A 26,980-nucleotide genomic window follows, 5' to 3' on the forward strand; every position below is an offset into this window, starting at 1 on the left:
TTATGGGTAGTCCCAACTTGTGACCTGAGTATCCTACAAACAGTTGGTCTGCTTGCCTAATCCTAGCCAGTCTGCTGATGTAAAAGCTCAGAGCTTGCCTTGGGTCTAGCCTATGTAGCCTTTCTTCCTCTTTCCCTGGATGGGGAGGAGGGTAGAACGAAGGTAAGGTAATTTTCTGAGTGATATGAAATTCAGAAACCACCTTTGGGAGGAAATTAGGCTTCACCTGTAGGACAACTTTGTCCTTATGGAAAATTGTATGGGGGCCAGGGGGTTTACAAGAGAGAGCTTGTAATTCGCTCACCCTCCTAGCAGATGTTAGTGCTACCAATAGGACAGTTTTAAGAGTGAGAAATCTCAGCGAACAAGAGTGGAGTGGTTTGAATGGAGTACCCATTAGGAAATTTAAGACTAAATTTAAGTCCCATAAGGGAACTTGGAATGGTCTTGGAGGATAAACATTAGTTAATCCCTTGAGAAATTGTATTACTAGAGGTAGTTTGAAATACGATGGTTCCTCCGCAGTGCGCTTGAAGATTGAAAGCGCTGCGAGATAGCCTTTTACAGTGCCAACTTGAAGGCCTGAGTTTGCCAAGTAGAACAGAAACGATAACACCATTGGTGTACCACATGAAAAAGGGTCGATATTCCCTTCTCTACACCAGCTGCAAAATTTGTCCCAACGGCAGTGGTATAAAGACTTTGTTGCTGGCCTTCTGGCCGAAAGCAACACCTCCATGACGTCATCAGGGAGGTCCCAATCCTTGCACCTCACCCTTTCAGAAGCCAAGCGTGAAGGTTGAGGGTTCTGATGTCTGGATGGAGAACCTGACTTCCCTTCTGTGAGAGAAGATTCACTTTGAGTGGAAGACGGATTGGAGGACAGATGGACATATCTAGAAGGTCCGGGTACCACGTTCTCCTGGCCCAGTCCGGGGCAATTAGGATCATGGTTTTCCAGAATCTTCTCAACCTCCTGATCATTTGAGGAATAACAGGGACTGGTGGAAACGCGTAAAGGAGTGGGAACTTCCAGTCCACTACGAACGCGTCCCCTAGAGCTCCTCTCAGGGGAAATTCCCTTGAACCGAACAGATCGCGCTTCCTGTTGGCGAACAGATCCACCTGAGGGGTTCCCCAAAGGGCGAAGATCTCTTGAAGGACTTCCTGATCTAGCTCCCACTCGTGGGAGACTGTGCTCTGCCTGCTCAGAGCGTCCGCTGTCAAGTTCTTCTCTCCAGCTAGGTGGACTGCCGATAGAGATTCCTTCCTGAATTGCCTCTCTACACAGTGGCAGTGACCCTACGCCTCCTCTTTTGTTGAGGTAGTGCATGGCCACCGTGTTGTCCGTCATTATCAGGACATTTCTCCCCTGTACTGATGGCAGGAAAGCTTTCAGCGCTAGTCTGATCGCTCTCAGCTCTAATAGGTTGATGTGTAGTCTGGACTCTGATGGAGACCAACGACCGCTGATGGTCAAGTCGTTGGCATGGGCTCCCCACCCCGTGAGTGAGGCGTCTGTGACTACTGTTATCTCCGGCCATGGTTGCCAAAACAGTTCTCCTTTCAAGATGTTCTCTGGATAGGCCCACCATTGAAGGTCGTGGGTTACCTTGTCCGGAACCCGGAGGAGATCTGTCATTCTCCCTGACAATTGCGACCACTGAGTTCTCAGTGCCCACTGAAGAGATCTCATTCTCAAGCGAGCCTCTGGCACAAGGAAGATGCAGGATGCCATGAGGGCTACTAACCTCAAAAAGTCAAAGGCTGGGAGACGTTGGGCATTTTTAAACTTGTTGACCATCTGCAGAATATCTTGAGCCCTCACCTCTGGTGGCGAGGCTTTTCCCAGGGAAGTGTCCAGGACCGCTTTAATGAACTGGAGTCTCTGTGATGGTATCATCTGTGAATTCTTTAAATTGAGGGAGAAGCCCAGTTTGTGAAGGAAGTGGCAGACATAATCTAGTTGGATCTGAGCTTGTTCCGAAGATACAGCCCTGATCAGGCAATCGTCCAGGTAGGGGTAGACGTGGATCCCTTCCCTCCTTAGACTCGCAGCCACTAGCCACATTAGCTTGGTGAAGACCCTCAGGGCGGAGGTCAGCCCAAATGGCAGAACTCGAAATTGATATTGAGAGTCGCCAATTGCGAACCTCAGGTATTTCCTGTGTTTGAGATGGATTGGCACATTGAAATAAGTATCCTGAAGGTCCAGAGATACCAGCCAGTCCTGGAGCTGGAGGGCCTGAAGGATCTGAGAGAGAGTTACCATCTTGAACTTGTCCATCCTGAGGAACTTGTTCAATTCTCGTAAGTCCAGGGTGGGTCTCAGTCCTCCGTCCTTCTTTGGTAGGAGAAAGTAGGGGGAATACCAGCCCTTGTTCCTGTCCGCTACAGGTACCGGTTCTATGGCACCTTTCTCTAGCAGGTCTATAATTTCCTGCAAGAGGAGCGGATCTGGAACTTTTAGAGAGCTGTGCCCCGGTGGATGACTCTGAGGGATGTGTAGAAAGGGTAGGCAGTAACCCTGGGCAACTGTCTGCAATGCCCAAGCATCTGACGTAATAGCCTGCCATTCCGTCAGATGGTGAGTTAACCTGCCCCCTACAGGTGTTTTGTGTGGAAAGACCTCAGAGTGGTTTGGGGGCGGCTGATGCAGATGCCGAGGGTAAAGAGGCACCTGCTGCTGCTGCGGCATTTGTACTTTTGACCCGTCCACCTCGGGTGGATCTCCTTTGGCCTCTTTGAGCCGGCTGTCCTCTGCCTTTCCCGAATGCGGAATAATAGCGAAAGGACTTTCCTCTCCCAGAGGTTCCAGAGGGGCGAAAAGGAGCTTGGCGGATTGCAGCTCCTAAAGATTTTGCCGCTGCTTTAGATGTCTGCAACTTTTCCAGACTGTCATCAGCCTTTTTACCGAATAAAGAAGAGCCGTCAAAGGGCATATTCAAAAGTCTGGCCTGTACATCTGGAGCAAAGCCAGACTTTCGCAACCACGCATGCCTGCGGATTGTCGTACTTGCCGCCATGGCCCTGCTGATACTGTCAGCGAAATCGATGCCAGTTTGAAGTGACTCGCACATGGCATCCTTGCCATCTTTAATGATGTTAAGGAAGGCTTCCCTTTCCTCTCCTTCCGGTATGCAGTCAGCCGCTGATGAAGCACACTCCCACAGGGTGTGACTGAACCTAGCGAGCGTACGAGTGGCGTTGATGGACTTCAACGCCATAGTACAAGCAGAAAATACTTTTTTTGCCATAGAATCGTACCTTTTGTCATCTCTATCCTGTGGGACAGCAGGGTAAGCGGATCTGCTGCTTGATGAAGTTGCCGCTTGAACCACCAGGCTCTCTGGAATCGTGTGTTTTGATAAGTATTCAGGGTCAGCCGCAGCTACCCTATACTTGGCTGACAATCTTTTATTGACTGCAGGGATAACCTCAGGAGTTTCCCAATTAGATGAAATCATCCTTTGCAAGGCTGCATGAAGGGGACCACAGGATCCTCCTGTGGACCTTTGTCTAGTATGTCTGTCAGGTCATCCTGTTGAAAAACAGGTGAAGGCGCAGACCAACCCATAAATTCAATAATCCTTGCCATCAGAGTTCTATAGGGTGTTTCGGCATGTGCCCCTGGGTCTGGTTTGACAAATTCCACTTCTGGGGAAGTGTCCAGCCCACTTGCATCATGTAATGATTCCTGTAGGTCTTTCAACCCTCTTTCCTCAGAGGTAAATTCCTCTGAAACAGGTAGTGTGGTCCTCTGCAACCCGAAGGTTTCCTGGTCAGAATCCTCCCCTTCTTCATAGATTCAAGATAATCCGGGGTACTCTGACCTCGGAAATGGTGTAAAACCCATTTCTAAAGCAGAAGGAGATAAACTCGTCATTATTTGGCGAGAAAACGTTGATGTCGTCGACACCGATGTGACAGGCTTCGAAGGCGCAGAGAAAGGCATCGAGAAAACTGGAAGAGGCCTCGAAGAACTCGAGAGGATCGGGATCCTACTCGACGATGTCGACGACGGTCTCGACGTCGTGCCGGAGGCTCTTGGTATCACCGTTGGCTGTGAAGTAGCCGTAGTTTTCTCTTTCATCGGCGTTGATGTCGGCGTCGACGATGGCGTCGATTCGATTGACCGATGCGTCGAAGAACCCTTCGACAACGGGGTCGATCCATGCATCGAAGGGATCTTCGACGACGGCGTCGAAGATGGTGCCTTCTTACCCGATGCAGCGACTCGCGGCATTTCGATTTTTTGGGTTTTTCACCCGGGGTATCACCCTCAGCTGTCTTCGAGGGGGTCGAGGCCGCCTCCTCGAAGACGCTTAGCATTTTATTCCTGAATTCCTCCCACTCAGCCTGAGAGCTGTGTTTTGTGGGGCAGGAGACCCTTTCTGGGGAAACAGAAGATGACGAGGAAGGGGATCTTCGACGTCTCTTCTTCGAGTGTCTAGATATCGACGAATGGTGGGAGCTACTTCGAGACCTAGAATGGGAATGCTTTCGACGGCGAGGAGACAAATGCCTCGACCGAATAAACTTTCAAGGAGGTTTTGACTGACTTACCTCTCTCGAGCTTCCCCTTCCGCTCCTTCAAGGCTTTCGCCGTCATGGACACGCAGTCCTCACACTCCGAACAATGCTGCTCGACTCCCAAGCACCACAAGCAGATCCTGTGTGGATCTGTTATCGACATTTTTTTAACACAGTCTCGACATTTTTTAAAGCCCGACCGCGGAGTCGTTGGTTCCGATGAAGAAGCCATCGAGAACGAGCTGGTATTTTCGAGTAAATATAAGAGGTTTTATCTGACTGAACTGAGCAACGATATTCCGAGGCCCCACGGAGCGCGGAAAAACGGAAGGGAGCAACTGACGCCGCGCGTGGCTATTTATGGGCATGGTGACTTCGGCACCGATACTGTGGCTGTCAAGGGACATTGACTCGGTGGACGTCGACGCGCAGCGCCCTCTACAGAGAAAAAATTTCCGAGGCCAGCAAGCTAGAGACGAATTATCAAAGATAAGCAATACATCGGATGACACAATCCCTTTGAAGTTGAATATACTGTCAAGGTTCTTTATCTGATGGTGCTGAGAGGGAAGCACTGTCAAGAGAGCAATTGCTGTTTATGGTGATAAGAAAGAAGCACTGTGGCCTTTCAGAAACAGAAGAAGTTGTTTTTGTTTCATGGTGCTGAGAGAGACGCACTTTGAAGAGAAGCCTATTTCAACCCATTTATATTTTTTGAAGCATTTAAGTTTCAACTGAGGTCATTCTGACCAAGCATTACTTTGGTACTGTTTAAGGAACTTTGAACTACCTATATTTCTTAGAGAGATGAATTCTATCTATGTTGAACTGTGGAGTATTGAGGGGTTTTACTTTAACATCCCGATTTTGACAAGAATTGTGTTGGAACACTGTTTCAACCCCGGATTTCCTTGCCGTTTTGTGTTCACCCACAGAATTGACTATGGGGCCTCATTACGAGTCCGGCGGTAGCCGTGCCGGAAAAAACGGCAGGCTGCCGCTGAATCCGTAATACCAGTCCGCCTCCGTGATTTTCGGAATCACCGGGGCATTACAACCCCGGTGACCCGGTAATTCTGGGGGCGAAATTCTGTAAATTCCCATGGAGTTGCATAGGACTCCATGGGGATGGGGACCATGGAAACACTGGTTCTGTCTATGACAGAGCCAGTGATTCCATGTCCGCCTGCAGGCGGGTGGTGTTACTCCCGCCAGGTCAGACCTGGCGGGAGCGACACCTCCCGCCTGCAGGACTCGGAATCAGCTGGTCCGGAAACAACAGTGGCGATGGATTTCCCGCCACTGTTGTTTCTGGACCGGCTGACTTGTAATGAGGCCCTATGACTTCAAACCTGGGGAAGAGGAATTCGCTCAGGTGTGAAAATAACTATTGATATTGTGAATTGCCATATATTTTCTTGTTTATGTATAAGTGTGAGGGCCAGAAATGTCTTGTTAGAATATTCCCCTTAGTTTGTTTAGGCAGGGAAGTGAGGAGTTTGGTTGACATTCTTAATTTAATAATATGGCATTGGTTGATAAATCACCTGAAAGTTGTCCGCCGCACATTTCTGACCCCTCACAATAGGCAGTGGTGGAGGACGTCTGAGAGACCAGAGGTGGAGGTAGTGGAGGGGTCTTTGAGGTGTTTGTGCATGGGTGCGAGGATGGAGTGTAGTAGAGGTAGAGTAGGAGTAGTGAGGAGTTGGTAATAGTACTAGTGGGGGCAGTGGAGTAGTACTGGGAGAGAGAAGTAGTAGTCGTCAGTGGTAGTAGCAGTAGTAGAATGTGGTAGTGACAGAGGAAGTAGCAGTAGAAGAGAAACAGTAGTAGTGGTAACAGCAGAGAGGTAGTTGAAGTATGACTAGTAGTAGGGGAGGAGTAGGGAGAGGCGGTAGTGGAGGAGTGGTAAGAGTCGAGTGGTGGTAGTAGTGAGTGGAGGAGTTAGGAAGCAGGCGGAGCAGCAACATCAAAGGAAGGCGGAGTGTAAGATCAGAGGGATAGATGCATGGTGCAATGAGAACATCTTGAGAACCCAGTGTAGGACAGGGTTAGGTGATGGCTTCCGTGTGTGGCAAGCTGGTGGAACTGTGTGGAAGGAGGCACCATCCCTCACTCCCTTAGGACATTAAGTGGGCCTAGGAGAGAGAAAGCTAGAACGCCCATAGAGAGTAAATCAGCCACTGAATTAGGGAAACCACTGCAGCATTTAGTAAGAAAGAGACAGATAGGTGTCACCTGCCAGTACCACTAACCCCTGCTAAGTATGCCTGGGCTAGGGAGGGGGAAACCGGCAGGAGCTACTGAGAGAGGGACAGCCCTAGCACCAAACTTGCCTAGGAACTCGATAGCCCTAAAGATTGCCTGAGAATCCCTCAACCAAGAGGTTTATGTTATAAAAAATAAACACCCTTAGATCTTAAGAGTAGTTATTTGTGGTGGACCCCGTCGCATATAGCAATGAACATTTTGTGTTCGCTAAGGACTGGACTAGACTCTGATCATAATGCAGACAAGAAGTTGATGACCATGAATTAATTTGAATAGCTTATATTTTTAAGAACAATGTTCATGTGTAAAGTCTAGATCCAGTGGGTACAGCCTACTAAACTCCACAATGAACTTCAGTATATTTTAAGGTGACTTTTGAAGATCGAAGATCAATTTGATACAAATGTAGATACTGTCACTCAAATAACATTTTGTTAGATTTGTATCTAAGTGAATTGAACATGCAAAGCTTTTATGGTATACACTAATAATGTTTTTTGATGACTCAGTCCTCAGGTTCTCTGTTGATGTGGTGTTGCTAGTGCAGATCCAGACCAGAAAAAGAAAAACAAACAAGGTTTTATTGCTCAGATGATCCCAGTATAAGACTCACACCTATGACAGCACAGCTATCATTTGTGATAGTACATTAATTATGTGTGTAGTTACTCAGTTATTGTTGGTTAGGTAATAACAGATTTGTTTAGTGCTTTCCTGTACAATGTCCCATACCCGGTAGAAGAGGGGAATGCTCACGAACAGGTATGGATACGCAAATGCCAGTACCCGCATCACCTTACAGAGCTTGGCCTGTTCAACTTCAAGAAACCTAAAGAAAACAAACAAAATTCAGTGTCATTAAAATGATAATATGTCAATATAATTATGAAATGCATTTCCCAGCAAAACCCCAAAACCTCAAGTTTACTGGAGGATATTTCTCATCCATTGAATGATTTAACTACAAGAAGAGATTTTAAGGACAGTTCCATTGCCATGCCTTATATTTACTAGAACCACATGGCAACCTCATGCATCCATTATCATCAGAGACAGTACTATGCAACTAAAACTGAACTGTGACTTTACAACGGACACTGAATTGTGATATGACACACAAACTGACATCACAGCCATCGAACGGTGACAGCACAATCAACTGAGAAAACAGACCTTGTTCGTAGACTATGACCAGTGAGAATAGCACATATCTTGTACTGTGATGCTGAGAAACTCAACAATGTTGGCAGATGCAACACAAGGAAGTGATTCTGTAAAGCCAGTAGTACTGTGGCAGAATCAGTCACTTGTCAGGGTCCCTTCTCAAGGGCAGATGGGCTGGAATAGTGTCAATCGATTCAATATATAGAAGACAGAGCTCAAACCCACAGAGTGCACCAACAAACTTACTGACAGTAACTACAAACCATCATAAAAAACAAACAATCCATTTTAATCAAATATACTCATTAAAAAGTTATTAAATGCACTGGTTTACAAAAACCAACATATACATCAAAGTAAGATGCATAAAACATAGGACATCTTCAATTACATACAATGTATAATCATTACAAGTTGATATAGGAGTACACAAGACAAGTCCCTTGTATACTATTTTCTTAATTAGTTCTTAATCTGATACAAAAATTACATTTTTAATCCGTGTTTCAATCCAGTGGATTATCTCAACATGTTTCTGTTCTTAAGCAGCCTATTCTTGAACATTCATCAGGAGAAGAAAAATTCTGAAGATCCTAGTACACTCAACAAGAGTTCGATAAAAGAAAGCTGGATAGGGTGCAACCTGTAGGGTATCAATAAAAGAAGAGACAAAGTGTCAGCTCTTAATAGCTAGATATCTTTGTTGTAGTTGCATGAATGCAAACAAAAGGACCAGAAAAGGCCAAAAATATACTTTAATTGGTGCTAGTGGGGGCTCTCAACTTCGTCAATTAAGTTGTAGTTGGCCGGTGAGCCGAGCCTGCTGTGTATCTCATACAAAAAAAGCTAATTATAGCCCTTTATAAAAGAACAAAAAACCGTGGACAGCATTATCATAGGGTAAAGTATTATCAATAAGCGGAAGGCTGCGTGTGTACTGTAGCTCTCACCTGTACTTGGGTGCAGCCAAAATAGCAGAACCGTGGTCTGCCAATGGGGAGGAGGCAGGTCCCTAGAATTCCTAGTTGTTGTATAATGACTCCTGCCAAAAATAGAGGTCACTTGGGCAGCCCTAAAAAGGAAGAATGGTCAAGAGCCTAGTCAGATATAAACTGGGCCATCGAGGCAATACTATTAAGGCTATTAAGGCTGTCAAAATAAGGAACTCCCGGGTAGAATCAGGCAAATACCTTCTTAAATTGCAGAGTAGAGGTAGAGGTGGCCTTCTTTTTAGAACACAGTCCCTGTAGTAATTAAGCAAGGTCTGTAGGCTGGAGCTGTTCTCAAAACTGTTAAAAAATGGAAATAAATCCAAATCTTAATAGAATTCGGATACCAGCATGACGCCCCGCACCGTGTTGCTCACATAGTGTAAAATAAAATATGAAAGGTAAAATAAACAAAGATATTATAAAGGTCCTTTACTGGGATATAGACACTGAAGTTGTCTTTAATTTAGATAACACTATTCAAAAATTCGTAGTGTTTCCACAGCGACTCGTTTTCGGAGTCTGAGCGTTCTGTAAATAGAATGGAAAGTATTACTCATCGTCGCTCGCCTAATCGATATAATCTACTATTTAGGCAGCGTGATGTGTCATAAAGAGGAGGCAGGAGGCTGCACTTGCCAGGTGCTTGTTTGGTAAAGAAAAGTGGCTGGAGAGGATTCGCACAGATGCGGCCGTGTCTGTCACGATCAGTGAAAGTGCAAGTCTTGCCAGATTCGTGTCTCCATCGTGCGCGCGCGCCTCTCAGTCTGTATATGTGGATTACCTTGGTAACCTAGTCCTCCCTTTCTGTTGACCAAACGTTCTGATGTGGCTGAAGCATATCCGCCATTTTAGAATAGTAAATTTTACATAACATAGGCAAAAGATCCACAGGAGAACTCAAAAATACGTGTGCTCGAGCCGTATAACGGTGAACAAGTGACTGCCATAAAACTCCTCAGATACGGATCTCTCATCAGAAAAATATATTTAAATTTAAAGAACACATTGCATTTTAAATAAGTGCAAAAGTATCCAATTCAATGATTTCACTGCGGCGCACACATAAGCCTAAAACTAGGCTCAGGGCAGGGACCTACAGGGTAGCTGGCCTCTGCGACATAAGCAGATGGCTCCTAAGAAGGTGCACTGTAAACAGAGAGTGGGAGAAAGTCTCAATAGGGCCTTCTGTCCCGGCATACTCCGAGAGGCTATCTATAAACTACTGGACACCAAGAATGGTGCCTGGGTATACAAGTAGGATGTCAAACTTTATCTAGAGATGGAGGTTACATTTATTTAGGGGACCAGAGGGACACTGCGGGAATTTAGAGGGCAATTAGAGCCACCTGTCAATCTTAAGCTCTGGAATGTAAAAATACATGGAGTGTAAAAATACATGCACATGCATATAAACCTTGTGTCCTTAGTCATATTATTATTAGGTTGTGACATCTCAAAAAAATATATATATATGTGTGAAGCCACATTAAATTGTCTAGTACATCCATTACAAAGTTCGCATAATTCAATGCACAAAGACTGTTATCTCTTAGATAAAAATGTCATTAGGTAGTGTGCCATCTGAAAAGGAGACAAAGGTTAATACATCTCTAAATGTTATCACAAGATGTCCCCCATGTCTTAGATAATGGTAGTGAGCTTGGCCTTATATAAAGAAAGAAATAGTTTGGATGTGAAATCTCTTGAGCTTTAGTGCTTAATTTTGTGCCACTCCACAGAGTCATTCATCCCCCTGGAATCACTTTGTAACATATAAATCATTTGTTGTTCTTTTCTAAATAGTCTTTTCGCCAATGTTTGAGGGTTAGAGCTAGAAGTACTGTCCAGGTGAAATCATCATGTCCATGTTTCAGCTCACAAAATTGTTTGACCATAGGGGCATTTTCGGTCTTATTTTTCATAATGCGTCAATCATGCCATGCCTCCGAAAACAGATTATAGAACGTGGCCAACAGGCGCCATTGGCTTTTCTTTTTTAATTACAATCCGCTAAATATTTCCTACTGATCCTAAGAATCGATTAGGTGCTACTATTTTCAGCAGCCTATAGGCCACAAAAGTCCTCGGTCGCCACTAAACAAATAACAGTCTTAAATATTGTCTCCTTATGAAGATATATAAAGGGCAAATACAAATAAAATGCAAAACATCTTCCACCAAGATGGTACAAAATTGACATTTATCTAGAGAATCTTTATTCCATCGTGCAACAAAATAATGAACCAGAAGAATTCTTAATCTAAACTATATAATCAAAGTCTTCTCGATCCTTTTGCAAGGGATATCTAGATAGGATTCCTATACAAAAACACGTTTCAACTCTAGAAATTCTAGCACCACCCCTTTCCCCGACGATTGTTTGCATATCATTTAAAAACCATGTATGATATGCCGCCCTTAAAACAGGTTTGAAATTATGTCCCAACCGAAGAGGGTTAATTCCACAGTTGAGGAAGGTCCAGCAATATGGCCATATTTTTTGATAAATTGTAACCATGGAAGACCTGTTGAACCATTCCCTCCCGATGTACTCTAAGTTCACTACTATGCCATATTTTCAACCAGTATAGTAAGGGTCTCAGCTTTATCAGTTACTCCATCCCATACCAGTCCAACTCAAGTTTCATTGGTAAATTCTGAGCACTTTTGGGAAGGTTAAGGAGGAGCCGCTTTAGTAATTTATTTTCCTCCCAAACCAAGCTGCAGGTATTTGAATACCCCCACAATTCCGCTCCAAATAATGTAGCAGGCACAGCCAGCATTCTATAAATGTCCATAGCGGGGGAAATACTTCTCCCTCCGTACGGATTGTTGAAGTGAATCACCGCCAATCCCCACCTGGACACGGTATTAAAACTTCTCTACCTGGCTATTCCAACTGCAATTTTAGTGAATCAATAGCCCCAGATGGACAAAACCCTCCACCTGTTCCGAATTAAGGCTACCCATATAGAATGAAAAGGATTTGCCCATATGATAGTTCTTAGGGGTAAAGATCATGGTTTAGAGTTAAACATGTTAATTTTTAAGTCTTTATCCTGGCAGTAAATTGAAAAAGCAGTCAATTGTTTCTGTAGGCCCATGGGGGTCTTGGAAATTAAAACAGCATCATCAGTTTATAGTAAAATACCCCACTTGAAAGAATGTAATTAATATTGCTGGCAGTATTTGAGTACTGCTGACAGTGCATTATTAAAGGGGCAATATTAAAAGGCGGTAATAGCATCTAAAAATTAAAGATACCCTTAGCCCCAACACATCTTATCAATGGATACACCCAGTCCCTATTTAAGGCTTACATTAAAAACTATAAAAAAAAACAACAATCCTTATGCAGAAAGTACGCAGGTATTAAAAAGTCAGTATTGTAATTAAATGATATTCTGAAGAGCGTGTTGAAAACGATGTAAACATTTATTTATTCATCCAAATGAAGATTGTTGAGCTCTACGCATTTCGGGAACAGGCATCAGGAGCAATCTCTTATCTGTTGACAATGTATATACTGATATATGACTAGTAGAGTTCAATAGCCTAATATCATATACCCACATCTGTTTAAAATGATATACACTATCAAAACTAATTAAAGATTTAATATCATTAACTGACTCATTAATATGGAAGAATTACTATGAACTAACAAGCATTTAATATTGAGTAACTTGTTTGTAGTAATGTATCAAATCTTAAAGCATTCCAGAAATAGTGGACCTCGTGGAAATTATATATATAAAATCCAATATAAAATACCTCTTTATATTGTCAAAATAAATCAAGAGAGCAGAAAAACAATCTAGGGGAAAAGTAGTAGTTTGCATGAATAAATACATTTGTTTTCACCATTGTCGTCAGTATATGGATTTAATTGTAACCCTTAAATACTGACTTGTTTTATCCAGTAATAATGGGTGCAGAGGCTAGGCTTGTTTTTTATTTTTAGATACTATTACCGTCCTTTAGGATATTTACCCCCGATGTGCTAGATTCATAAAAAATAAAGCAAAAAGGTGACCTACTAATTTCAGGAGGGGCTGGACAGTGGCACAAAGATGCACCGTACCACCCCTTTGCACACATTAGTATTAGGAACGTGCTCGCAATACTAATGTATGCTAGGCTGCCTGCAACAATGTGGTTTCTAGGGGGGCATTTCACAGAGATTGCCCATGAAGGGTCCTGTCTCTGTGAAAGACTACTGTGACAGCCGAGGTTTAACACGTGGCTGTCACACTTGAAAAACAAGTCAGAAGTGACCCGGTCATGATTTGCGCCTCCCCCTGTGCCTGTTCTTAACAGGCGCAGGGGAAAGAACCTCGTTTGTGCGCATTTTAAAGCACAACCCGTTTGAGAATTCGGGATGGCTTTAAAATGAGCAGAAAATCCCCCATTCTCGCTGCTCATTCAGATACCCTTTTCTCAATTGGGCATCCACTTTTTGGGGCGCAAGTGAGGAGATTCGATTGCGCCCCAAAAAGCTTTGAGAATCTGGCGCTATGTGTCTGGGGTTGTTTACCTGCCTTGCACCCAACTCTTAATAATTTTGGTACCCTATGGAACATTTCTGCTACAGCGGTGTGTATGTATATGAATAGTCTATCAGTGCAATATTGCCATATGTGATGAAGTCCAATTTGGCAACCTTCCTTCATTAGGCAGTAGGGAGGCTCTAAGGATGTACTTGTGCGCTAAGTGATGAGATCCGTGGATGTGACATGCAGAAAATTCCCCCACAGCCCCTCCACCGGCCCCTTTTCTCAATGCCTCCTGATCAGTAGACCAGATAGTAGATTAATAGTTTGGGCCCCCATATAGGACAAGAAGGAAATTCCTCTTAACCTAACCCCCATCAATAGCCTTTCAAAACACAGCGCCCCTTTATCAGCAACTGACTTGATATAGGACTTCACAAAACCCTACCAAGTGGTAAAAGAAGCCCCCTCCCCACAACATCCAGATGCAACTATTTCCATTACTCCCTCCATTACTTTAAATGGAATCACCAGCCCAGGAGACAGGAGGTACACCAAACACCAATCAGGGGGAAGGAAAACACACTCTAGTACTTTCCTTACACGCTAATAGTTCCTCTACCTCGCTCGGGTAGAACACTACAGTCGAAATTCCTCCCCCTTCCGTATTAAGAGTAGGGCTTGATAACACTGGTTTGACCCTAAAACAACAATGGAAAAACCATTTTGAAATTCCCATTGAAAAGGGAAGCAAGCAGAGAGTCGACATTCCTTATGAATAAACCCCTTTAAATATTAAGAATGAGCTGACATCACTGACACCGAGGTACAAGATGCACTGGCGCAACTCCAACCCGGGAAACCTCTGGGCCCCAATGGGTTCCCAACTGAAACGTGGAAGTGCCTCGGTGGCATGCTACCTGCCCACATGCACCGCATGTTTCTATGCAGCAAGGAACTAGGAGCACTTCCCCCAGACCTCAGGAAGGCATGCATAGTTGTCATACATAAGCCTGGGAAACCCCCGGAGGAATGCGCCTCCTATCGTCCGATATCCTTGATCAATGGCGAAGCGAAGGTTCTCGCCAAAACACTCGCTAACAGACTGCTGCAAGTGATGGAGACCCTCGTCCACCCAGACTAATGTGGTTTTATGCCCAATAAATCAACTCGGATGAACTTACGCAGAGTCCAATTGGCGCTGTCCAGGGCAAAGGAAATACCAGCCCCACTCGCCCTCCTGGCGGTGGACTTCGAAAAAGCCTTTGACTCTGTGGGGTGGGATGCTTTGTGGGAGATCATGGCTAGGATGAACCCGGGGCAGACATTTATATCCTGGGTAAAACTTTTATATGCATCCCCGGAGGCCACGGTGAGGGTGAACGGCAGGTCCTCCAAACCATTCCCCCTGGGTCGGGGCACGAGACAGGGATGCCCGCTGTCTCCACTCCTCTTCCTCCTTGCCATCGAGCCGCTAGCGATTGAGCTTAGAGTTAACACCAACTGGACTGGTTTCGTCTGGCCGGGAGGGGGAGAAGACCGCCTTTCGCTCTATGCGGATGACCTGCTCTTATACCTCAGTAACCCGAGTATCTCCTGCCCGGTGCTCTCCCTCATACTCAGGGAATATCAGTACTTTGCAGGCCTGAAGGTTAATGATGCCAAAACCATCTTCTTCCCGATTCAGGGTGGCGAGTCGGCAATCCCGGAGATCTGCCCATATCACGTCTCTATCAGGGAACTCAAATACCTGGGTATACGGCTCGACCCGACGCTTGATGGGTTCCCCCGGCTTAATATACAACCAGTCATAGAGCGGTTCAACAGAGACACCCCCCATTGGCAATCTCTTCCCCTATCGCTAATGGGCCGGGCTGCATTATTCAAAATGATGACCCTTCCAAGACTATTGTATGTCCTCCAAAATGCCCCATTCCCCATCCCCCGAGAAACATTCACACTCATTGACAAGACCCTGCGCACACTGCTATGGGGCGGGAAACAATCCAGGATTTCCCTTGATACGCTCCAGAGATCGGTGTGGGAGGGTGGCATCGGTTTACCCTGCATACGCACCTATTACCTGGCCACACAGATAGGGGTGGTGAATGACTGGATCCACGTGGATCCCACACTCCCACACACCCGTATAGAGCTGGAGACCATGTCCCCGCTAACACCGCTCCAAATCCTCTACGCCACCCACGATCAACTCCCGGTGCTGCCCAAAATGACCCACCACATCCGGCGCGCAGGGCGGGCCGCACATAAACTAATCGGCTGGGAAGAACAGCCAACACTGTCGCAACCCATTTGGCACAATGCGCTCCTCCCGGAGCTAGTGAAAATGGGCTCCTTCGGTCACTGGCTGGCAAAAGGAATACACACATTAGCACACGTGATACAAGAGGGTCGCCTCCTGAGCTTTGAGACCATGCGCGAACAATTCGACCTGGCACCCATGGACCGGTTTCGGCATGCGCAACTGTCCCACGCCATCCGCACTCAATTCCCCGACACTACGGTCGTACCTCCCTGCTCTCCCATCGAGACCAATATCCTTCCACAGCACATCTCCTCTAGGGTCACTTCCACTCTCTATCAGGCCCTTAACTCATTCGGGGCTACACAACTCGACGGGCTAAAGTCAAAAGTGGGAAAGGGATCTGGGCACCCTGGAACCTGAAGATTGGGTGGAGGCGTTAATGTCCCCCAGAGAAATTGGAATAGAATCCAAGCTCAGACTAATACAGTTGAGGATTCTCCATCGTTCATACCACTCACGCACTGCGATGGCCAGATGGGGTGGAATAGAAGACGGGACATGTGTCCGATGCAAAACTGAACCCGCCACCTTCTACCATATGATATGGGACTGTCAGGCGATACAGGCCTTCTGGGTGGGCTGTGTCAACACAATCTCAGCCGCTCTGGCGACACCAATCCCTAGGCACCCCAAGATGATACTCTTGGGCATTGGGGGTGAAGTAGACCTGTCCAAATATGAGAAAATGTTTTTGGCAATTGCATTGGGGGCAGGCAAAAGACTTATTGCGGCCAATTGGGGATCTGCCGAACCACTGAGCCTGAACCGTTGGAGTAATGAGTTGGACAGGTGCGCAACCTTAGAGCGCCGGATCTATAATGCGAGGGGCTGTCCCCGCAAATTCGAAAAAATATGGGGTAAATGGCTAGACGCTCAATGAGCCCCGCGGGTGGGGGTACACCGGTAAATCTGCTAGCATTGTTTGCCTGCCTTGTCCTATTGATGTCTTACGGTCCTCGGCCCTACGGGCCCTGTTGCTATGGATAATTGCCTTCAACATCTATACCGCTGATTCATGTCTTATTCATGTACGTTTCTCTATGTTATGTTGTTAAAATTCAATAAACAGAGTTATAAAAAAAAAAATATTAAGAATGAAACATATCAGGGAGAAAGGGAAACATGCTGCAAATCAGGGAGAAAGGGAAACATGCTGCCGCATTTTGAACTAGGCAGCAGCAATCCCAATCAGTCAGGCAGTTGGGAACCTGGTCTATGCAATATAAAGTACTCTCTACTCCTGCTTCCATTCTCCCAGACTGGACTGCGGTGACTAGGCAACCATACTCTGCATATACTGAGAGGAACACCCTATCTCTTGCAGAATTAGAGACCTGAAAGAGGCAAAGACTCCAGGGGCGAACCAAACCCTTGAGAGGAAAAGCCAAAAATCAAGTTTAAAAAAAATACTTATGCTCCCATCTAATTATTCGAATGCTCCAATTCATCTCGAGCTTGTTCTTCGACCTATGGGGGACAAGGTGAGTTTAAGACCTTCACTATAGTGGGTGAGGATCTGGAGCTCTGCTGCCCTTTCAAAAAACTAGGAAGCGCTGTCCCATACTATGAGTTTGGAAGCGGGAGATTGCTGCCATGGCTGGGGCATGTGAAGGATGTTCTCCATGACCTGAACTTAAGTATGCTGTGGCCTATCAGGTGCTGCTAGGGTCAAAAGAGTGACTTTGGGCCAATCACGAAGGAAATTAGTGGAGACCTGTAAATCATTGCAAACAGACCCGGAATACCTACTACGAAAAGCGGAACTTGGCTTTGAGAAATATAGATGTGATTAATCGTCAATTGGCACGTACGCTTTATGTGACTAAGATTTAACATCCTTAATGTATTCACTTTTACTAGTTGCTGGGGCGCGGTAGGCGATAGTACCTGCCTTGTACATGGTTTTGAAGCCAAAACAGTGGCTCATTTTATGCTACTTTGGAATGGCTATAAGGCATCAAGAGTAAAATATTCAGAACCACTGTTTAATGCAGAGAACATTTGCTGTAAATCAAGCAGACAACAGACATGAAGACAGTTTATTCCGTTGCCAAATATGTTTATCGCGCTAGGCTATATAGAACCAGTGCTATTAACTCACAAAAAGTACCTGTTCTAAGGTTTGTATGTACTGTAAACAGCATTTTGTACTTGTGTTGCAAGACTATATCTTCTTGTACATTTAATATCCATGGTTGATTTTGAGCAAATTATGTTTGCTTGGTTCTCCTCTATATTTTTTATGACTAGGCATTCTGCAACAGATTCATAGATCCCATTAAGCATAATGATATTGATGCACACATTTTAAACAATTTGTTATTAGTGTTTTTAACATTGTTTGTGTATTTGTGCCGAATAATCAAAGTCGAATAAAGGCATAAGTGATGATGATGGAAAGCTCCAAGGAGAAGGCCAGACCCTAAGAGAGAGATACAGACTGACTCAGGGGGAGAACCAGAATCCCAGAGAGCGCCAGGACCTGGGGAAAACAGGCTGCACTATGGATAGAAACCTCAAAGCCTTCTGGGGGCTACATCTCAAACAATGGTGGACACCAGAACAAAACAAGACCAATTTGGTTCAAGCCATTGAATGGCTACATCTAAGACCCTGGTAAGAGCCTTAGAGGAAAACCCAGAGCATGCTGAATACTCAAGCCCAAGGGAGCATCCCCAGGGCCGGAGCTGTTAACACAACCTGACAACCCTTGCAAGGGGGAGAAACACTTGATGGTAAGCTAACCTAACAAACCCTGATACCATGTTAAGGGGGCACAGGGGAGGGAGACAGATCTTTGCCATCAAGGTGGCGCCTAATTCAAGCAGGTAAAGTAATACTTACTGGTAGGAGTGAGTGGCATTCACACCTGGAAACCTAGGAGTGTAATCTGTGTCCAGTGGGGCAATACACATAGCAAGAACAAACCTGAACTGATATCAAGAAGCATGATGAGCAATCTATACCTCTGAGATTCTGTACATTAGGTTAGGTTAGCCAAACAAGGTCTTTAGGTGTTCATACCCTTACTACCACGTAGAACAGGAGCCAAAGGACAAGCTAAGTACTTGCTCCCAATGAAGAGAATGGCAATTAGAGACAGGAAGGCCTCTGTGGCCCTATCATAATAAAACACCCCAATTGCTCATGTATTCCCTTACTGGACACTGAAGAGCCTGAGCCAGATAGGCCACCTTTTCTGTTTCATAGACCTATATCTATCCTACTTGGCACTTATCTAACCCATAACTTTTTAAAATGTCAAATGAAAGTGTTGTACCATATTCTATTGTATCAGGGGTTCGGTTTGTCCTACATTGTCACACATTTGAAAAGGAGACTATGCACGGAAGGAAAATTCAATGTGTTGACCCTGGCCGGGCTACAGCCTGCACCCTTAGCTGCTTTGTATTCACTCCAGTGAGGCCAAAACCAGCTCTGAAGCACACGCTCCGAATTAATTTGCATCCAAAATGGCAGGCGCGATGCGGGGTGAGAACGAGGCTCAGCTTCATTGGCGTTGCTAGGCAACGCATTCTTCTTTCATTTAAACCCAAACATCCGCCGGCAGGGCGGAAGAGCAGGCAGCCACGTCCAAGGCCACTTTAAGGCCTAAGCCCCATTTGCCCCTGACACAGCACCCAGGCATCCTGAGTGGAGAGGGCAGGAGCCCCCACAACTGCCTAGTGCCCAGCTGATCATCTGCAGCGTGTTCCATATCTACGCAACCATTGTGCTGAATCCAAGTCCTCCAGTCAGGATTAGCTCATAGCCCTGGCTGGGCTACAGCCTGCACCCCTACCTGCTTTGTATTCACCTCAACGAGGCCAAAACCAGCGCTGAACCGCACGCTCATACTTAATTTGCATCCAAAATGGCGGGCGGGATGCGGGCTGAGAACGAGGCTCAGCTCCGTTGGCGTTGCCAGGAACACTTTCTTCGTTTAATTTAAACCCAAACATCTGACGGCGGCCACGTCCAAGGCCACTATAAGGCCTAAGCCCCGTTTGCCCCACACACAGCGCCGAGGCATCCTGCGTGGAGAGGGCAGGAGCCCCCACAACTGCCCAGTGCCCAGCTGATCATCTGCAGCGTATTCCACATCTAATCGACCTTCGTGCTGAATCCAAGTCCTCCGGTGAGGATTAGCCCCTAGCCCTGGCCGGGCTACAGCCTGCACCGCTACCTGCTTTGTATTCACCCCAGCGAGGCCAAAACTAGCGCTGAACCGCATGCTCCGACTTAATTTGCATCCAAAATGGCAGGCGCGATGCGGGCTGAGAACGAGGCTCAGCTTCATTGGCGTTGCTAGGCAACGCGTTCTTCGTTTCATTTAAACCCAAACATCCGCCGGCAGGTGGAAGAGCCGGCGGCCATGTCCAAGGCCACTATAAGGCCTAAGCCCTGTTTGCCCCTGTTCACACCGGGGGCACTCACTTACCGCTACCCCTGCATCGGCGACCCTCGATCTGCTCCATCCTTTGGAAAGTACCTGCTACCCGCAGAACTATACTCAAACACCATAGGACCCAGCCAGAGCTGCAAAATATGGGAGTACAATCAATAGTTGTACTATTGCTACACCTGTTTGCTTGAGTAATGAGAGGAGGAATACTACCTGCTAATAGCTGACTGTACCCCCCCTAGCTAATGTGCCTATCACGCCGTAATGTACGGATTAGGACTAGCCTATTGCTCACTTCTAAATGTGCCTTCTGTTCAGACAAGCCTACTGCACTGCAATGTATTGATTGGAATTAGCCTATTCCTCCCTAATGAACGAGCCATCTGTTTTTAATTGCATTGAATTTGTGTAGCAGACTGCACCACTAATGAATGTGTCCACTGATCTTTATTTGCTCCCTTCCTACCATACCCTAGACCCCTGTATTTAAAGGCACTGCCTCCTAACAAACTCTTATTGAGTACATGGCAACCGCTTGCAGATCCACACCAACTGTAGCTACTATACTATTTCTACTAAACTCAGACTCATTTTCCTACTTCCCACCACCGCTATTTCATCCAACCCTCATACTCACCAGGACTATGGCCCATGAAGACCCTAATCAGGCACTCATGCTCAGCCAGCCACTCAGCCCATTAGAATGGATTTGCCGATTTGCTGCACCAGCCACTCCTTGGAACCCATGCCTAGTGAAGGAAAGAAACCTGAGACTTGGCTCCTGGCTCCCACCCTTCAGGACATCCAACAAAAAACACCCCATCACGCTTGTCCTAACCAACCACAAGCCACCACTAAGCACATCCTGGACAATACCCTAAAAACTCCCATCAGCATAGTTGAACACCCTCTGATCAGAGGTGCTCTCATCAATGCTCGGTCACTGGTCGCCCACACGCTCGACATTGCAGACCTTATCTCCGCTAACAACCTTCACTTTCTGGCGATTACTGAAACCTGGCTGCATCAGGCAGCAGGCCCAGCTCTGTCCCTTGCCATCCCAGAGAGCTACTCAATATTAAGGAACGACCGGGATTCAGGTAAAGGAGGCGGAGTAGCCTTTATCACCAAAACATCCCTTGGCCTTAGAGCAACCCCACTGTCCAGCTTTCGGTCCGCTGAACTTCTGTCAGTCAAGTTCCAACTCTCTGCAGCACAAACTATCCTTATGCACCTCATTTATAGACCACAAGGCCTCACCTCCTCATCTCAGAGATATCCGACCTCCTTACTAACAATACCAAAACCGGATCACAAATCATCCTACTCGGGGATTTTAACTTAGTCCTCGGCGATCCCAATTACGCTAATGCGCTATCCTTGGAAAATAATATCTCCCAACTAGGGTTCAAGCACAGGGTCACAGCCCCAACACATAAAGGCAGAACCTTGGATTGGTTGGCGGACCACAACTGCAACACCACCATCCTTAAAAATGAACCAATTGCTTGGTCGGACCACCACATCATCTCCTTCTCCATCCAAGGGAAGGTGAAGCCGAACACCATGCCGCAAACCCTCTCTAGGAATAACCGTAACATCACTTTGCAAAGCCTTCGCCTTCTAATCCACAATATCCTTACCCCAGAAAACTACACTAACCTAGGTGTGGATAAACTTGCTGACCTCTATAACAAAACACTTGAATCAGCAGTAGATATCATCACTCCCATCAAACTTACCGAAGCCAACCCGGCAGCCCACCTGAACAAATGGTTCACTCCCGAGCTTAAAATCCTTCGGAATGCCAAAGGGACGACGGAATCCGCCTGGAAAAAAACACTTAAACCGGCTAACAAAACACTATTAACGGTAGTAGCCACCACTTACAAAACAGCTATCCTCATGGGCAAAAAAAAGAGACCTATGACAACAGAATTGACAATGCCAAATCAAGAACAAAAGAGCTCTTCATTATCCTCAGGGAACTTGAGTCCCCTTCCACACCCACACAAACCTGCGTGAAAGATGCAGACTGGTGCGAGAGAATCCAAAAAAGCTCTGACAGACAAAATTGCCATGCTACAATCGAAAATCAAACAGAAAAAGAACAGCCTAGCCAAAAAAGCAAACTCTCCACCACCATCCACTCTAAAACCCCAACTTGCCCGCCCTTTTCTTTCGCCTCTGTCTCAACAAAAGAAGTGTAAAGCATCATCAAAGGCCTCAAGCCTTCCAGATGCCAAGGGGATTCCTGCCCAGCCTCCACCATTCAGGAAGGCGCCAACAATCTGGCCCCCTTCATAACAGCCCTAATCAACTCCTCTTCAAAACAAGCTCAGTACCTAGCAGCCTCAAGGAGGCGTGGGTCTTGACCCTCCTAAAAAAAAAAAAAGGAAACCCTAACAACCCCACTAATTATAGGCCAATCACCACTGTCCCCTACATCCTAAAGATCTTAGACAGAGTGGCCTACTTGGAAATCCAGAAGCATCTGGAAGAGAACAACCTCTTGGGCCTCAGGCAATCTGGCTTCAGGCCAAGGCACAGAACAGAGACAGCCCTTCTGGACTTAAAAATTCAGATGGATGAGGCGAAGGACAAGGGCAATCTAGCCATTCTCATGTTGCTCGACCTCTCAGCAGCCTTTGACCTCGTTGACCACCAGAGCCTTATGGAACATCTGACGGCTTCAGATGCATTCTCCAGTCAGGTGATCGCCTAGGTCCAACCCTTCCTAGCCTGGCGTCCCCCAAGGTTTGTGCGTTTCGCCAACCTTATACAATATCTTCACAAAGCTATTGTTCGACCGCCTAGATAATCTGGGTGTCACACACACAAACTATGCCGATGACACCCAGGTTCTCATCACCCTCTCTGGTTGCTATGAAGAGGACTCCATACGGATTAACAATCTCTACCTAGAGATCCAAGCCTGGATGGCAGAACACGGCTTATGGCTTAACGACAAGAAAACTGAGCTTCTTCTCGTCGGCTCCCAACCACGGCTAAACAAACTGGACCCCTGTTACGCTTCTATCAACATAGATGGTAACCTAATCACAGCGGCCAAAGAAATCAAAACCCTAGGGGTTTACCTGGATTCCACACCCTTGCTCAAAAAACAGGTAAACGCCACAGCCTCCTCCACGGCTTACACAAATAAGCTCATCAATGCCGGTAAAGCTTTCCTTTCGCCGTCTAGCTGCATTACCCTAGCCATAGCGCTAGTGCTCTCAAAAATCGACTACTGCAATACACTCTTCCTTGGCACTTCAGAGCGCAACCTGAACAAACTGCAGGTGCTGCAGAATAATGTCCTCAGAGCGGCTCTGAGTATCCAGCGGCACTCTCACATCTCCAGCTTTAGACAAGATGCCCATTGGCTCCCAGTACGAGACAGAATCGCCCTTAGATCTCCCGTCATCGTCCACAAATGCCTCTCTAACGACGCCCCCGAGTGTCTGGCAGATAGGTTTAACAAACACATATCAGCCAGACCAACCAGAACTTTGTATTCTCACTGCCTAGCCATCCCCAAATTCACCCTAAAAAAAGCAGGCGGTTCTAGCTTCCGGTCCTAGCCGCCAAACAATGGAACGCTATACCTGTGAACATTAGAGCAGAACCATCCTTCTGGACCGTCAGAGCCAAAACTAAGTCCTGGCTCGCCAACAAGAACTTCTCCACTGTCTCACTTATAAACCATTGCCTCAACATTGCATTTTTCTGTTGTCTGCCCTCTGACCACTTTGTAACCCGGTCACTTGCACGTATTGTTATTATCATGTATGCCTATAATTTGTTGTAACCTGCTTTAAGTCTCTGGCGCCGAGTTACCTCAGGGTTCGGCAGGCGGTATAAATAAAGAAAGAAACAAACAAACATTTTTCTTTGTCTGATACTTAAATGCAAGAAACCCGACCATTCAACCGACCATATCTTTTTTATGCACAACACCATAGCATGAACCTTTTGCATCTCTTTTATACTATATTCCATCACCATCACTGGAATGCTTGGAGGTTATGTACTACACAGTCTGTATTCACCATCAACATATGCCAAAAAGAAAAGATCGCTATTCAGGGAGAACAGCGTAATGTGGTCTTCAATTGCATATTGAAGAAGCTCAAGAATGCTGCATTATAAACAAACCCTACTCTAGCCACCATTTTTCTTCCTTATTCAGTGTACTGTCGGAGATGGCTTGCACTCTTCTTGGCTCCTCAAAAAAACATACCTATGGCTAAACGGAGCTACAGATTTGCCATCCACAAAGCTCATGCGCCCGAGCAACCCTATTGTTCTTTTGTTCCGTACATACACGTTTCCTACACAACCTCTACCATCACATACAATACTGTCAAAGCGGTCTGAGATCAATCAAAGTTCTCAGAAATCTCATCCAGGTCTTCACACCCTGGTCAACGCATGTACATGGACCTATGGCCGTTTGGATGAACGAAAGCCCTATGAAACACACACTACCATTCCATCATTTGATTCCTCTACATGTCTATCAAATTGACTGCAAAGTTACCAGACATCACTTTAACAGGGAATCTACTTTATGCTTGTGCGGCTGTCAATAAAACAAAACTCATTCATGGTTCCTTAAATTACCATGCCCTTCACATGCTGGCCATAATGAAAACGTGGTTCTCTTAGAGAAATGAGTCTTCTTTAATATATGTTCTGCCCTCGGTTTACAAGATCTTGCTTAAAAAACAAAATTAAGGTAAAGGTGAAGGAGTGGCATTGATTTACGAGAAGCCACTTGTGCAAGGAGATCGCAGTCCACTACAACTCGTTTGATAATATAGTTATGAAGTGCCACTGGCCCAACTTCTTTAGCCCTCTACTAACTGACTGAATGGATCTGAACCTATATATGTCAATATCTAACCACTCTTGCATCACTCCATGCAATTTCTTTAAGTGGGTTGACAATCCCAAGAAAATACCATTGCAAGGCTTGATTGCAGAGCAAGACTGACTGTATTGTCTACTCCTAATTCAGATCCATAGTCACATTCTAGAATGTTTACTTAAATATTGTTATTAATATCTCTGATATCACCCCTCCAACATGGGCTGACCATATTTTGGTTGTGTTCAACAGGTCAGATCAAATCAGTCACTCAGAGTGTCCAATGGGTCCTCTTCTGCTTTTGAGGAATGTCATTAACATTTGACCAGATTCATTGACCTAGGCGTTACCAAAAAAAAAAAAAAAAACACAAAGCCTAAGTTAATTTTAAATGAGCTTGTCATTTGGCGTCAGGGAGCTGTTACGTTAGCAGTGCTACGTAAACGGCTCTCTGACCCCAAATCATGGTCATTTGCATGGCAGTGTGTAAAAGTACAGGACAAAAGGTGGCGTTCAACGCTGTACACCACCTGTTTCCCTGCACTTTTGCACACCACCTTGACAATTAAATAAACGCTATCTGGCTGTGAAGGGTCAGAAATGTGAGGCAGAAAACTTTGTGATAATTTTTTAAAAGATTCCATTTTAATAACTCAAAAGGTTGGATAAACACCTCAGTATCCCTATCCCAACGAGGATTTCCCTGCCTAAAATAAACTAAAGGAAAAACTCTAACAAAGGTACTCTGTAACTCACACTCATACATACAGTAACTCAATAAGGTAATGCATTGTGGTTCAAAAGGTAACACAATTAGAACAGTTACATTCACAGTTAAATTCCCAATAGGACAACAGTATCTCCTTATAATCTGTGTGAATTCCCCTCCCCCATATTCAAGCAGGATTCTGTTCCACGGTTCCAAAAAGGAATAGGAAAATCCTGGTTTGTAACACAGTTCTAACACAGTTCTTTGTGACTCCAACTTGACAAGAAAGAGTTCCAATACTCAAGTGGTTCAACAAAAGGTTATTTCCTATCCTCTTGTAATAGATAGATTCAAAGTAATCTTCACATAAACAAAGAATATCTCCTTAGTTAATCAGTAGTAACATAAATTGTCTTTGTCAGGTTGCTTTTGCAAGAACCAGGGATCGAAATAAAGATTGGATAAGCAGAAGCTAAAAGCAGCTCATGGGTATCCAGCATTAACCAGTGACCAGGAGCTTCCCCTGAGAAAGGAGGAGCTAGTACGTAGCGTTATGCAAATCTAAGATGCAAACCTATCATTTTGTCCATAATTTATGACCCCTTATGCTTTAAATGTTGTGTGGATGTGTATATGTATAATGTATGTATAATTGTTTATTTATAACACCATTAATACCAAAGAGGTTTCTAAGTGTGGACCCGGGTTTCAAACCTGTTGCTCTGCGTCGTCTTGCTTCCAAGATTAGTGCGTTGCCACTGTGCTATACTACCTGCGCCTAATGTATATTTTTAGATTGTCCCAAATGCACAGAGTAATATTCATATAGGTGTGCTTGGCATCAGTTGGCCTGGAGAGCCAAAAGTAGCTCGTGGTAGCTGTTTGAGTCAAGCTAACAGGGTCTTTTAGGCCACAAGCAGGCACTAAATAACCCCCCAGCTCCCTTCAATTTCGAACCCTGAAGAACCTAATACTTCTGCAGTAGTTTTATACAGTTCCTGCTTCAGCAATGTAAGTTTGTCAGGATAATTTGTTAACACAACTTCACAGCACTTCTACCTGGTTTACTTCCATGCCAGGCCTTCTACTTCAAAGTTCGCTGTTCGGCTATACTCTCCTGCCCGAACAGTAATTCACAAACAACAAGTGCCTCTGTGGTTAAGATCAGCTTACAACAGCTTTGCAGCATTTACATCTGGCTTTAAAGAATTCTT

The 26,980-nt window shown here is 45.4% G+C and overlaps 1 protein-coding gene across 3 annotated transcripts in view; it reads right to left on the reverse strand.

Moving 5' to 3' along the window:
* Positions 1-26,980, reverse strand: part of PAQR5 (progestin and adipoQ receptor family member 5) — a 790,069-nt gene that overhangs the window by 107,078 nt on the left and 656,011 nt on the right. For all 3 annotated transcript variants that reach the window (XM_069624226.1, XM_069624225.1, XM_069624227.1), the window contains one exon: positions 7,537-7,633. In XM_069624226.1, the coding sequence (XP_069480327.1) occupies positions 7,537-7,633 (97 nt within the window). The remainder of the gene's footprint in view (positions 1-7,536; positions 7,634-26,980) is intronic.

The sequence above is a fragment of the Ambystoma mexicanum genome, chromosome 11, assembly GCF_040938575.1.
Source record: "Ambystoma mexicanum isolate Mex_15411 chromosome 11, UKY_AmexF1_1, whole genome shotgun sequence".
NCBI lineage: Eukaryota > Metazoa > Chordata > Amphibia > Caudata > Ambystomatidae > Ambystoma > Ambystoma mexicanum.